The sequence below is a fragment of the Macrotis lagotis genome, chromosome 4 (genome assembly GCF_037893015.1).
Source record: "Macrotis lagotis isolate mMagLag1 chromosome 4, bilby.v1.9.chrom.fasta, whole genome shotgun sequence".
NCBI lineage: Eukaryota > Metazoa > Chordata > Mammalia > Peramelemorphia > Peramelidae > Macrotis > Macrotis lagotis.
Window position 1 is genome coordinate 157,246,053 of NC_133661.1, and position 15,718 is coordinate 157,261,770.

At 34.6% G+C, this 15,718-nt stretch overlaps 1 protein-coding gene across 7 annotated transcripts in view; it reads left to right on the forward strand.

Annotated features, from left to right (window-relative positions):
- PIAS1 (protein inhibitor of activated STAT 1) overlaps positions 1 to 10,016 on the forward strand; it is a 162,147-nt gene extending 152,131 nt beyond the window's left edge. For 6 of the 7 annotated variants that reach the window (XM_074234476.1, XM_074234478.1, XM_074234477.1 and 3 more), the window contains 3 exons: positions 6,656 to 6,798; positions 8,796 to 8,833; positions 9,559 to 10,016. In XM_074234476.1, the coding sequence (XP_074090577.1) occupies positions 6,656 to 6,798; positions 8,796 to 8,833; positions 9,559 to 9,852 (475 nt within the window). In that variant the 3' untranslated portion in view covers positions 9,853 to 10,016. The remainder of the gene's footprint in view (positions 1 to 6,655; positions 6,799 to 8,795; positions 8,834 to 9,558) is intronic. The other variant, XM_074234479.1, reaches the window with a different exon arrangement.
- Positions 10,017 to 15,718: the final 5,702 nt, after the last annotated feature.

Here is a 15,718-nt window from a genome sequence, read left to right on the forward strand (position 1 = left end):
CTCGGGTCCATTCAACACACAGCCTCCTCTTTCAGATCTCCTCCCTTCATACATTCTTTCCCCTTATGTACAATGTAATCCAGCCACTTAGAAGTAGAGGTGAGGAGGGAGTAGTTCTAGCTTAGAGGACAGCCTATACAAAAGCATATTCAGGAGATGGAATACCAAGTTTGAGAAATTTATTTTAGTGCTTATACTTGGGAGCACATAATAGTCAATAGGCCCTACACAGGTTTTAATATTTCACTAAAGCTAACAATATAAAATTTAGTTAAATTGAGTTTAACAATTAACTTCTCAAGTATATAATAGGGGAGATATGGTTAGATAGGAGTTTGAAAAGAAAACAATCTGTGAGATTTTTAAAGACTGTAACTTCAATCTAAAAAGGCATTGCCGCATGTGAAGGAGAGGAGGGATTTTAGAATCAGAAACGTTTAGATTCAAGTCCTATCTCTGGGGCAACTATGTTACACAGTGGATAGAGCACCAGCCCTGGAGTCAGGAGAACCCAAGTTCAAATTCGGCCTCATATGCTTAATAATTGACTCGCTGTGTGACCTTGAGCAAGTCATTTAACCCCTTTACCTTAAATAAATTTGAAAAAAAATCCTGCCTCTGAGTTATTCTGACTTGGGGAATAAGAAAATCATTTACCCTCACACTTCCCCCAGGCAACTTTCTGATTGTAAATCTCAGAGCAGATATAAATCTTCATCACTAAAGTTCCTCACCAGGAGTTTCGTATCTAAAATCACAGTTACAATTTGCTTTTTTTTTTTTAAACTCAGTAAGAGTTAGCAGTTTGTGGTGGCCAAAAAAACCTAACCTGTTGTAAACTTTTGAAAGTTAGAATTAAGATAGTCTCACTGTACTCTATCATGTTCGTGCCATTCCTTGCCGATGTCTTGAGGAGTGTGTGTGTGTGTGTGTTCAATTGAGGTCAGTCAGGATGGTGAAGGACTTTGAGTTCATGCCTTTGCGGTGTCATTGAAAGAATTGGGGAAGTTTAACTTCAGAAAGAGGATATGATAGTCTATCGAGATGGACTTGATATTTTGGAATTGATTTAAGGAGAAACTTGATTAACAATTAGAATCATCCAAAAGTGGGATGAGATGAGAGTTCTGTGAAGTCAAAGCTTGGGTTCCTATTTTATTTAATATAGTGTAGAAAGAGTTTTTGTCCAAGTAGGAGTTGGAATAGATAGCTTTTAAGGCAATCTAGAGTTTGGAAACTGATTCTGTGTGTTATATTTTCTTTAGTAAGCTCCTTAGGGGCAAGGCCACTGTCCTCCATTGTATAATGTTCTGAGAAGCTAATCTGATTCTAAATTTAATAAAACTTAAAAAAAATTGTAGCCTGAGCCTCTGGGACCTCAAATAATCAGTGGGTTTGATGAGAGAAAATGAAAGAAAATTGTTTCAGGAATTGACCAAAAGGAACAATATTAGCCATCTAAAGATGCACATAGTACTTCCTGGTTTCCAGACTTGTTTATCATCATTTCCTTTAATTACTGTCAATATTTTTGATGATATTTGCTCATGTCTTGGATAACTGAGAATTCTGGAGAGGCCTTTCCCTCTTACTCTGGTATATACTCAGCAAACATTTTGTTACTATCTACACACAGTTGCAATGTTTAACACCTCTTTAACTCTATAAAAGCAGCCAAAGTGTGTTCAGGTTTTCTTTTTCTTAAAAAAAATTTTTGGGGCAGCTAGGTGGCGTAGTGGATAAAGCACCGGCCTTGGAGTCAGGAGTACCTGGGTTCAAATACGGTCTCAGACACTTAATAATTACCTAGCTGTGTGGCCTTGGGCAAGCCACTTAACCCCATTTGCCTTGCAAAAAAAAAAAACCTAAAAAAAAAAACAAAAAAAATTTTTGATCAATAAAACTCTATCTTTCTTCCCAGCACCTAACTGAGAAAGAATGAAAAACAAAATCCCTGTTATAAACATGTGTAGTCAAGCAAAACAGATTTCTTCATTGTGCTTGTACAGAATGTCTTATGAATCTGTTTCAGTGTCTAAGTCTTTCACTTCTATATTAGGAGATGGAGAGCATCATTAGTAAAGAATTGTGGATGATCCAAATTAATAATTCCTTTTCTAATTTTTCTTCCATAACACCCATTTATTTTCCAGTATATTCCTCTGGTGTTTTAATTTTTTAATTTTTGTTTCATTTCTTCCAACAATTCTAATTGAATCTGTGCCCAAACTGAGTTTTTCTTTGAAATTTTGCTTTTGGTGTTTGAGTCATTCTTCTAGTAGCTTTTTGTCTTGAACATCCCTATCATTTTGATAATATTTTATGGTAAGATTTTTGTCTGCTCATTCTTTCAACATACTTTCTGACTTTGAGCTTTATTAGGGCCGGGCTTTAAACATTTCTGGAAAAAAATCAGAGTTGATCTTACTGTTGGTTTCTTAGAGTGTTTATTCTAAATCTTCAATAGTCTGATCCAAGGCAAAAAAAGGTCAATAAACTGCTGGTGGGCTTGGTTGCTATCAGCCAACTGGAAAATTCTTCTGGTTCAAAGTGACTATAGGCTGGTTATTTCTTCACACTTCAGGCTGGGCTAGAAACGGACTTTTATTCAACTCCATTCCTGGGATTGGAACCTTACAGATCTTGCTTATTTCTGAACTTGTTCCCATGACCAAGGGCCCTCTACCTTCACAGGCTACTCTGGGCACAGATCCCCTCATCGGTCTGCCCCAGCTATATACCATACAAGACAAAGTTTGGGTGAATAAGAAATCTAGTCCCTTTATCTTCCATCCAATGACCAGATTCATTACCAGACTTGTTCTTGTTGAACCTAAATCTCACCTCCAGATTCATCTACCTCACTTCCCTTCCATTTCACTTCTCAATAACCAGAGCATATTTATTATCAACTTCTAAATTCATATCTTTATGCTAGGTCCTTAGGTTATTATCAAGTTTAGATGACAAGGCTTCTGTCCATGTGAAGTTTACATCTAGTAGGGGAATATCACAAAAACCCAATAACCTTTTTTGGTACTTAGAGTGTATCCATATCTGAAGCAGTAGAGGTGCCTTTTCCATCAATGCAGATTGCATTCTTTCCCTGTATCTTTTGTTATCAGGGGTGTTCCGATGAGTTAATTTATATAAAGCATTTTGCAAACAAATTATCTATTATCTGCTCTTATAAATACCCAATTATACATTTCTCTCATTCTTGTGCTACCTCAAGAATATCTGAATACTGGAACCAAAACATTCGCTTCTGTGGTCAAGCATATTTTTGATTTACTAAAAGCTAAGGTACAAAATATACACTGGACATGTTTTAATATTTTATCATGGGAATGGTGTAAGCAAAGTGTGCTGTAAGGTCTGACCTAGAGGGAAGTTAGGGTAGATAAGGTGTTGTTGTCAGAGGTGGGAAGTCTTCAGGAAAGATGTGGCACAGAGAAGTTTTTCAGTACTTGGTTGCCCACAGACAGGAAGACTTAGAATTGCCAGAGAAAGAAAATACTTTTACTAAATTGAAATCATTTCTATGTTTATTTTAAAGATCTACAAGTCTCAAAAGATTTCATATTTGGACATATTTGCAGTTATTACATATGACGATTCCTTTATGATCAAGCTGAATTGGTACTAGTAAAAAGCATTATTGTGGTATAGGTAGATTTGTGCTCTCTCCCAAGTCATAAAGAATACAGATTATTAAGTTTGGTACAGAAAATAACAGTTTCATCCCAAAGTAGCTCATTAGTTCCTTTAAAAAAAAAAGAAAGTTAGGGGTGGCTAGGTGGCATAGTGGATAGAGCACCGGCCCTGAAGTCAGGAGTACCTGAGTTCAAATCCGGCCTCAGACACTTACTAATTACCTAGCCGTGTAGCCTTGGGCAAGCCACTTAATCCCATTGCCTTACGGGGAAAAAAAAACTAAAAAAAAAAAGTTAAAGACATTTAAAGCAATACAATTATGCTAAATAGAATAAATATACATATATAAAATTTTATTTCTTGGAATCTTTTGTGAGTGTTTCTCCTTTCTTCATGGGTATTAACTTCTGCTAGCAGTTCAACTTTATGGTTGTTACTGCATAACAACTTGTAAGAAGCTTATTTTATTGATTTATATAAGTAGAAAAGAAAATAACATTGAATTTCATCTTGTGTAAGACTAGTGTAGTTTAAACAAAACCTGCAAAACTTTTATGGCAGGATAGTACTATTTAGTATAGAATCATAGTGTAACCAAAGGTGTATTCTACAACCACAATGTTTGGAAAGAATGTACAGGGATATTATTTTATTTCTTTAGTGTTAGTAACTATTTTAAAATATGCACACATATTTGTGCATAAATATGTATTATGATGTATCTGAAGTGCATTACACTTTTTAAAATGTTCATGGATAAATACTGGTAATGATCTGACAAACTATTCATTAGTATCATTGAATTGGGTATTTTTCCCTTTAAAATGATTTAAACAGATTTCCAAACCTTTCTTCTGAGATTTTATTTTCTTTTTTTCTCTCCCCCACCCCCAAAATATAACTGTTCTTTGAAAAAAATAACTACATGAACCATTTCTCATTTCTTCAGGGATTGGTTGGCTTCACATTAGTCTATACCAAGGCTGTCCAACCTTACTTTTAGACATTTTTATTGAAACAATAGACAATATGTTTTGATTTGCCATTTTAGTGAAAACTCTGAGGTAGCTCAGCATTTAGTAAACCCACAGGGAGCTGCATAAAATCACATTGTGGATGCATGCGGCCCACATTTTGGACAGCCCTTGTCTTCTTTTTTTTTAAGGCAGTGAGGTTAAGAGTGACTTGCCCAAGGTCACACAGCTAGGCAATTATTAAGTGTCTGAGGCCGGATTTGAACTCAGGTACTCCTGACTCCAGGCCCGGTGCTCTATCCACTGTGCCACCTAGCTGCCCCTAGCCCTGGTCTTATACAACAGATCCATTTAATATCATATTTGAAACTGTAAAATAATGAAAAATGCATGATCATGTAACTCCAAGTTACTAAAATGGATTAGCAGTTGACAGGAGAACTCAGTCTAACGTATTAATTGTTCTAGTATTTCCCTTGCATTTTGAAAGAAAGAAATCTGCCAAGAATCAAAAGGAAACACATCGAAATGAATGTAATGAAATAATTTTTCCATTTCCATCCCCTGTAACAGACTCTTTTTCCATTGTGATATATATTACAAAAATTTCTAATACCTTTCTGTTACCATACCAGATTGACATTTCAATGTCATTTCATTTCTTTTTCTTTTTAAACTGTAAGTATGGGGAAAAGTTGCTTGTGATAGACCAAGGAGGTTTAATAAAAGTTCTCATCAGACAGTGTATGTTTTTTGCTTCATCTGCAATTCATAAAAATGTGGTAAAGTGTATAACTAAGATTCTTTTCCTGAAAACAAAGAATAATTGGCTAGAGTATAAGGTCTTACGTAATAGCTTGTACTACTGAAATTGTATTGCTTTGTACCCCTGTTTCATCAAGTTAGACTACATTATTGAGGGAGTTCTTTTCTTTCTCTGTTCAAATTACTCTGGCTCCATCACTGTTTTGGTTAAGTTTTGACTTTTTTCTTCTCAAAACTTTGACTAATATTTTACCCCTCTTTTTAATTAACCTGGGCAGTAAGAGAACAGGATGTGGGGGACTTTGTATCATTCAACCATTTAAATTCTTATCTTGTATTTTTTCCTCTTTTTCTAATTGTTGGACCCTTAGTTCTCCTTTTCCATCATCCTTAAGTGTTTGCTGATTTTCATACTCTCATGGCTGCTAACCATTCATTTGTTACTTTCACAAAGTCTTGGTTTTGGTTTTTGTTTTGTTTTGTTTTTTACAAAAATGTGTTTTATGCCAGAAATAATCTCTACTAAGGGGCAGCTAGTTGTTACAGTGGATAGAGTGCTAGACCTGGAATCAGAAGTATCTAAATTCAAATATGGCCCACATTTGCAAGCTGTGTGACTTTGAGCAAGTCACTTAATGCTGTTAACCTCAGTTTCCTCATCTGTAAAATGAGTTGGAGAAGGAATTCACAAAACACTCCAGAGACTATGCAAGAAAATCACACATGGAGTCACAAAGATCAGACAAATCAACTAAACAACAACTACTTTCTTAGCTACTAAGTCTGTTTTCTTGTCCCAAAACTTATTTTTAACCTTAATGTCTTTTACTGACTACCCCATGAAGACATCACACAATTGCATTTTCCCTTGTCTGCTCTTAAATGTATAAGTTCTGCTTTTTTAATATCTGTTCAGCGGTGTCTGTGAATGCTTATCACTAGGACTATAATGTGGCCAAGGCAATAGAGGCCCTTCCCTTAAGTGCACAAAACCAAGGGACCAAAAAAAAAAAACATGACTTTAGCTTCTGTTTTTCCAAGAATGGTGTGATGGGGGGATGATGCCAGTTGATACTCCTGCCTTGGGCACAAAAGTACAGTGCTGCGCATTACCCCTGTATCTTTCTCCCTACAACCTCTGAAGTACTGTAGAGTTGATTGAATTAGATTAAAAAGCAAAAGGAGCTTATATTTCAGGATATCCATGATCTACAGGAAATTTAAGTGATTGGAACTATGGAAATTTTTCTTTCTTTTAGCATTTTAAATATGCCTCATCAAGCATCTCCAGTGTCAAGAACCCCAAGCCTTCCTGCTGTGGACACAAGCTATATTAATACATCCCTCATACAAGACTACAGGCATCCATTCCATATGACTCCCATGCCTTATGACTTGCAAGGTAGGTTATACCTGTATTTACAAATAATATTGTGGATAAAGCAAATCTTTTCTGAATGGGTTGAAGGAACAATAGGATAGTTGCAAAATATTTAAAGCTTTAGATCAAATGAACCAATAAGTTTCTTCATTTCTGCTATAAATTGGGTATTTGTGCATTTATGTATGTACCATCCATAAAGAGATGGCCACTATAACCGAAACTAAAACAAGCAAAACAACTTCTGGGTATTGTGAACAGCCATACTTTTTGAAAGAAATAGTTATTTGCAGTTCCTCAGAGGATCAACAAGTTTTATATAGTCACCTAAATCAGAATGTTCAGTCACCCAGTTTAGATAGTGTTTCTATAGGTTATCTTTTTTCTAATTGTATAGGATATCATTTTTAACAGTCGCTAGGATAAATGTTTTTCACTGTGGTTTTATTCCATGTGACTCCTGCCTCTCATTCTGAAGAAATATTAAACTGTTTCCACAACTACATCTTAATTTTATAAAAATTATTTAATTTATCAAATAGCACCTAGCACATTCTTTTCTTTTTAAGTGATTGTGATTATTAGATTAGTAGCATTGCTCTAATCTTTCTGATTTCTAGAACCACAGATTAAAAAAGATCAAGCTAAATAATTTATTTCAAGATACTGTAAATTAGGATTCTACAAAAAAATACTATCCTCCTAGCTATTTTAGTGTTACTTTTGGAAAGGTTTGTATATTTCATAGGGTCAAAAAAAAACCACTTAATAAAGTGTCTTTTTCCAAACCTTATAATGACTTCTATTTAAAAATTAAGACCCTAGGGCAGCTAGGTGGCATAGTGGATAAAGCACCGGCCCTGGAGTCAGGAGTACCTGGGTTCAAATCCAGTCTCAGACACTTAATAATTACCTAGCTGTGTGGCCTTGGGCAAGCTATTTAACCCCATTTGCCTTGCAAAAACCTAAAATGAATGAATGAATAAAAAATAAAAATTACAATCTTGATGCCTGCTAAAAGAAAAATCAGAATGCTATATTTGTCAATATTTCTGATTGTCTTCCAAAGTAAAACTGGGTCTTTACCTAGTTAAGAGCATTGTTCTTAACACTTTTGTATGGCTACCTTTTACTAATCAACCCTAGAGACATATTACTTTAGTGCCTCGACTGTATGGAAAAAATTGGGGAATATAAGGAGGAAAATGATATATATTGTATCTTTGTCACATTTATATATGTAAGGTGTTTCATATGTCTGTCATATCCGTCACCAACAAAAAGAAATCCTGGTTTTCTGGAAAACTGTCAGTTATCTTGGATCTGCCCCTGTCCTCTCTCCCCTAAATTATGACTTCAGTATTTTATAGTTGATGAATGTTTATTCACTTGTTCTTCAATTGCTATCTTTTGAATTCCAAATTAGGGTGAGAATAGGTGTGAAGATATGCCAGTTAGGCAGTGAGGCCCTGTTGGGCAGGCAGTAACCTTTTGTAGGTACTGATTACTCCTGCCATTATTTTGAACCCATCCAGGAATAAGGCAGCTAGTATAACACAAGTTTTCTTGTATAAAACTTCAATGTAACCTTGATGCACTATTCCCACCTGCTCTGGATAACTGCTTGGAGTAGTATTTACTTTAAGTACCCAGAAACAGACCAAGAAAAGGAAAGTATATGGATAAAAGTTGCTTTTGGTTTTTTGTTTGCTTTTTAAATTCTTTAATTTGCCCTGAAGCCTGGTGACTTTTAACAGCCTTTTAGACAATAAGATGATAAAGTCTTATCCAATGTATTTACTCACATTTGTACAAGGTTTTCCAAAGTCTTGGGGTAGTTTTAAGTTTTAATATCTTCTAACTGCACTTAACTTATTGGATACCCTGTATATGATTTTGATAGTATAAAGAGCTTGAGTATATTGATAATTTTTTTTAAGTTAAAATTTTTTTTAAGTTAAAATTTTAAATTTTGTCTGTCTTTAAAGATGCTGATATTTTATTTTTATTCTTAACAGGTTTAGATTTCTTTCCCTTCTTATCAGGAGACAATCAGGTATGTTGAAGAAAAAATTACGTTCATTTTCTATAGAAATATCAGAAGTAAAAATATCTTTCTTGGAATGTTCTAAATCAGGGCTTTCCAACCTTACTTTTAGGAGTTTTTATTGAAACAATAAACAACATATTTGGATTCAACATTTTAGTGAGAGCTCTGTGGTAGCTCAGCTTTATTTACTAAAGCATTTAGTAAACCCCATAGTGGGTCACATTTTGGACAACCTGTTCTAAATGGCAGTACTACATACCACAACCCTCATTTTTTAAAGGACAGTACTTCAAAATTGTTGTTTCACTTCTGTTTAAGTTTAGTAAAAGTAATTCTTATTTACTGCCTTTTTCCAGTATTGCTTCTGGTCATGCCAATAGGTGGCAAATTATTTTAGCTGATAAAATTTCTTAGCCAATGAATGTCTCCTCACAAGGAGAGAGGACTATAATGATCTGCATTATAATTTTAACTTTTTTGAGATTTGATTGCTTTCTTCATTGGAATAAAGAGTATTAATACTTTTCTTTCTAGTTTTCTTCTGGTTTCAGAAACCAAGTTCTACAGAGGTAAATCATCCTAAATTCACTTGATTGAACCAATTGTCTTCCAAGGATTTACATGTAGAGATATTCAGTATATTTCAATTTCCTGCTTCAGATTTGTACTGCTGGGAAAAAACTTAATAATGCAGAAGAATAATTATTAAATATTTGTCTTTTTTTCCTTAGCATTACAACACCTCCCTCCTTGCCGCTGCAGCAGCAGCTGTCTCGGATGATCAAGACCTCTTACATTCTTCTCGTTTTTTTCCATATGCCTCTTCGCAGATGTTTCTTGATCAGTTAAATGCAGGAGGTAGCACTGCCCTTCCAACTACGAATGGAAGCAGTAGTGGCAGTAATAGCAGTCTTGTTTCCTCTAACAGCCTTCGAGAAAGTCATGGCCATGCAGTTGCCAATAGAAGTGGCACAGACACAGCATCAATCTTTGGCATCATACCGGACATTATCTCATTGGACTGATTTCCCCCTCCCTTCCTCCTTCCCCCCAGACTCAATGAACTTGGCAGAAAGAAGAGAACTTTGTGCTCTGTTTTACTTTATTCTGTTTAGAAACGTACACAAGTGTGTTTTTTTTTCCTTTTTTTAGGGAAAAAATTAAAAGAAATGTACAGAGAACAAAACTATATTTTCAGTTTTACTTTTGTATATAAACCTAAGACTGCCTGTCTGGTAAAACACGCGAAAAAAAAAAAAGAAAAAGAAAAAAACAGCCACCCACAAACCACCTTCTATTCATTTTACTGGATTCTGAAGATTTGTTTTCAACATCTACATTTGTCCTGTGGTTTTATTTTTGTAGTTTGGACATAAAAGACATTTTCTTTGCAGTAACAGAAGAGGAATTGCATGTATGAAATTTTAAATTGTAGGCAGTTTTTTGTTGTTATTAGGGGAAAAAACACCTTTTAAAAATGCCATTTCCTAATGATGGCAGAATTGAGTTCTGTGTTTTGCATAGATTTTACCCAACCTTAAGTTATATAAATCTCATCTGTCCTGGTACATTCATTCCCTATGTGTTTTAGAACGTAGTTTATATGGGAGTGTGTGTGTTAGTATTAGTATATGTTCCTGTCACTTCTGATTTTATCCAAGTTTGTATTCAGTTGGAATATCAAGTTTTCCATTTCCCCAAACATGTTAAAGATCTTAAAGTTGACATTTAAGAATCTTTGCAGAATATTCCATTGTTTGTATTTCATCACATACTTCTATCTGCTGCACATACCCTGAATATTTCCTTTTGAAAATACCAGGTTAAAGCTGTCTGGAGAGGTGGGGGGGAAGAGACTTTAGTGAGCATAAGAATGAAGAACATCTTAATCTGAAAAGGACGAAAAGGTCTGACATACTTTCATTCTAACTCTTAAGTTGGAATGTAAGAAGTTGGAACTCTTCTAGGTTGTCAGAATTATTACGAATGTAGTCTGTGTGCTTTTGTGGAAAGGGTAATAATAAGTTTTCGTGAAAAAAGTTTTTGCCAGGCTAAGAAAGTGAAAATAATTGAAAATGCTCTGTTGCTTGGTTTGTGCAGCTGAAGGAGGTCATTGTGCAGCATCAAAAAAGAAAAAAAAACTAAAAGAGCAATAATTCTAAAAGTAAATGCTCTTTGGAAAATAATTCTGTAGTACCCAATATGTCTCATCTCGTAGAAATCCTCTATTTGATAAAGGGTTTGAAAATTATAATATTTTTAATTTTGTTTTTAATTTCTGGCTATCAGTATGCTTATGTTCTTAAGCTTTGGGCCAAACTTATTGCCCACCATTTAAATTTTTTCTCATTTTATTTTTTGGCTTCATTTTTTTCTTCACCTTTTCAAGACATGCATGACATAGGAAAGACAAATTACAAAACTATGGAATCATTTGGCCTGAACCATTCTTATCAAATAGTGGAATGTATAAATACATTGAAAGCTTTTTTTTTGTTTCAGAAGGGAGAGGGGAGAGGGTGGCGAGGAATAAAGAAAAATTGGAGGAAGTGATTCTAATTGTGCCCCAAAGTTGCCATCAGAGAAGATGCAGTATTCCCTGGTGCACAGGATAGGTTTCTAGCTGATTGAGAGCGCAGGGACGAAGTTTTTCAGGAAAGATAAGGAATATTAAGCTTGCCAGTTTTTCAGTCTGGGTTTTTATGTTCAAACACTTGATTATCAGCTACTTGTTCGCAGTTGATCCAGGACCACCTTTTGTGCATGAAGTTGTCTTTTTAAACCTTGCATTGAGAGCAAAATGACCTCCTTTCATTCTGGTAGATGTCAAGATTGCTGTATGATCAGTTGTATGATAAATGCATTGGTTCCCATGAATATGTAGCATCTAAAAATAGTCATTGTGTTTTTACAGCCTCCCTCTGCCACTAAATTGTTGACTTGAATTTGGGGAAAAAAACATCAAAACAAATTGTTTGTGTTTATATGTATATGTGTGTGTATATATGTATTTATAGATAAGTGCGTGTGAGCTACAAGTGAGTTAAATAGTCTTCCCCTGAACATGTGTATTCCACGCATAACTGGCTCTGTTATATTCACTGTGTGACCATTTATAATAAAAGTCTATTAAATGTCAGTTAAAATAAAACATCATAAAATGTTATAAATTGAATCTGGTATTGAGGTGTTTGTTTAAACACATTTTAGAAATATTGCTGGCTTATTCATTTAGACTAATATATTTAGTAATAAAATTATAATATATTTCTAAATTTGATCTTGAGGTGGAAATGATGGTAAGACATGGGGAGTTCCTTTTCACATCATAAAGCACATGTTTCCATTAATTTAACTATTTTTAAGGTAAATTTTAAAGTTGATTTTAAGTTATAGATCAATATCTTTGTGTATGGAACTGAATTATAAACATTTTGAATAAGAGCTGAAAACTACTCAGCATTTATTCAGCAAGCTTATCACTTAAGTTCCATGTCCCTCAGTTCCAACATTGAACCAGACCTAAATAAACAAGGGCAAAAAATGGAGGGGAAATATATTTCCATTCATCTTTTATCTTCTTCCTTGCTTTCATAAAAAAAAAGTTAACCCTTCTCTTATCTTTGGGTATTAGTTTTCATTCCACTGTACTTGATTTTTTTTTTGCCCTGTTGAATTTTTTTAAATGTTGCATTTGATGTAATTTTAATTTACTTTCAGATCTTATTATCTGTTGCTGCCCCTTTCAATTCAGTAAAAAAAAAAGTATTAGTCATATCACACTGCATTTCTGTCTCAGAAAGAGGTTTTAAAAAAAAGTAACTCCTGGTTTTGTCTGATTCTTTTAACTTTGGTGAACTGTGTATGAACAGATTCAGTAACTGATCTTCAGGCATTTGGCTCCCATCCCTATTGCCTGAGTCTTTCACAGTAGGGGTGTGTATGTGTGTGTGTGTGTGTGTGTGTGTGTGTGTGTGTGTGTGTGTGTGTGTGTGTGTCTGTATTTGTGTTTATGTACGTACAATACTGTATGTGTGTATGTATATATGCACACAAATATGAGTAAATAACTTGTTTGAATAGCAGGGTTAAAATGGCTTTTAATTGCTTTTGTGGGCATTATTGGATACATCTTATAAACAAAATCTGAACTTTAACCATGCCATTGCTGGTTGATTATAATTTATTTTGAGCATTAAAAGGATTTCTTATTCTCTTTAATATAAGTATTATCAAAATTCTAGATCATTACCTACATAGCAAAGATTCACCTAAATCTCCTAAGAGAGTAAAAGATTTACTTCTTATATTGGATTTCTGAAACTGGTTGAATTCATAGCCCAGTTTTAAAATTAATAACTGTGGGAAATTTTTTTAAATTAAATTTTAAATACATTCAGCATTTCAAGGTTTTAAAGCACATTTAAAATTATTTTAGGAAAGATTTTGTTTTATCAATGTAAGTGTTAAATTCTTTCAAAAAATAAAAAAAAATAAACAGCTTAGATGCAAAGGGGGGGAGGGGGGAGAATAGCTGGTGGTCCCAGAGTGTGCTGCTGTTAATTGTTTAATTACAAAGGGAAATGTATATAAACAGATATGAAAGTTACCATAAATTCCATGAACTTAAATCTGTGACTCATTGCCTTAAAAATTTCTCTCTTAGAGTTTCCATACCGCATGCCAAACCAGTAAAATGGCTTTTAAAAATGTATAGTAGACCAATGTCAGTTTGTAAAAAAGTACCAAGTGAAAATATTTATTACATGCATTGGAAAAAATTGTTTACCTATTGAATGTTACCTGTTTATGTAGAGCTCTTTAGATGTAATTAAAAAAAAAGCATTCAGTTAATTGTCTTCTGTAAAATATACGGCTGGGTATATAAGTGATAATCTTTCCAAAGCACCCAAGACTTAAGTCTATGTGGTAAGTAAGACATGTATGATCATCTTTCCCCTATCACATTAGTGAATAACAAAGAAGAGTGGGGTGCAGTGGAAAGATCCCTGAATTTGGAGTCCAAGATCTGGATGTAAATAAATTACTCATATGACCTTGGGCCAGTTGCTTTCCCTATCAAGGCTTTGGTTTTTCTCATCTTTTAAAATGAAGTGATCTGACTTGACTCCAGGCTTCCTCCTGAGTTCTAAATACTATGATAGTCATTTTTTTTTAACTTCTTGCCCCTGTAATTTGAATGATTAAAGATTATTGTTACACTATAATGTAAATGACACAAGAAAATAGGTAGACTACATGCAGTCTGTGATTTGGTTAAGAATAGGATGTGAACATTGTAACAGGGTTTTTTTTTTGTTGTTTTTTAGGATTTTGCAAGGCAAATGGGGTTAAGTGGCTTGCCCAAGGCCACACTATTAAGTGTCTGAGCCCAGTGTCTGAGTCCGGATTTGAGGTGCTTCATCCACTGTGCCACCTTGCCGCCCCTTGTTTTGTTTTTTAATGAAAGAGGACAGATTTTATGTCTTAGAATATTTGGTTGAGAAATCTTCAGGAGATGACATCCATTTGGAACAGCTTAAACAGTATAAATATGAGAAGATTCCAGGATTCCATATAACTCTTAAAGCTATAGTACAGCCTAGTAAAAAAGGAACTTGAAGTCTCATAAATTTGGTATCAAGTATCTTCAGTGTGTTTAGCACTAGAGTATCCCAAAAATTTCAATATAGTTTTAAACTTAAGTAGCTCAGTATTATTGTAAGTATTAATATGATTGGCACTGTTCTTGAAAACAGCACCTCTTGAGATTATATTCTGATGTAGGCAAAGAAGCAGGTAATTCTAAGTAAAGACTAAAGAGACAATACATTAGGAATATTTGGGGAGAAACATCAAACGGATGGGGCGGCAGAGAAGGGACATGCTTTTAAGAGGACAAGGCCAAGTTTAGGATAAAACTAATGATACCGGTTTGGCTACAACACCAAAAAAAAAAAATCCAGAGATTTCTTTTGGAGAGCTTTAAATGACATACAATAGAGTTTTGTTCTTGTTTCTATCCTGAAAAGGCTAGGAAAGCCATTAAATAATTGAGTAAAAAAAATGATTATATCTGTGCTTATATATTTTAGCAAGTATACAAAGGATAGAGAAAAGAGAAATTAAGCCAAATAGAAATTGAGAAGAAAGCAGTTACATTTTTTTAAATGTTGAATTTGAAATGCCACTGATTCATATGAATGTTTTGTGCACAGGTGAATGTAGATAAGTAATATTCATCAGCTCTATGGTGCAGAGGGGAGAGTGCAGGCCCCGAAATCTTGAGGAAATGAGTTCAAATCTGAGCTCAAAACATTTACTAGCTGTGTGACTGGACAAGTCGCTTAACTCTGCCTCATATCCAGGGCACCATCTCCATTTGTCCTGATTGTTCTGACCACTGGATCCAAATGCCTTCAGAGAAAAAAGGGTGGTAACTTTGCATAGCACCCGCTCCTGCCCCCAGGATACATGAGTTGGCATCACCTTCTTGTCAGGATCTTTGAGTATGAAGGACAAACATAAAAGCAAAGGAAATCACAAACAAGTTCACCAAGGGAAGGTGAAGAGAGAAAAGGTGGTCCCAAGACAGCCTTGGAATACCCATGTTTATGGAGTAAAAATTAAAAGATAATCCCACAAAGATTAAAAAGCATCTTGATAAATAGGAAACAGCAAGCTGTGGATCCCAAGTGGGGCAAAAATAGCCACATAGGAAGAGGTAAAATAGTATCTAGAAGTACCAGAAAAGTGACAGAAGATAAAGACTGGGAAAAGGTTAGTGTTAACCACTGAATTTATTAATAACCCTGGAGGATTTTAGTTTCCATAGAGTTAACAATATTAGAAGCCAGATACCAGTGGGGTGAGAACTGAGTGGGTGGCAAG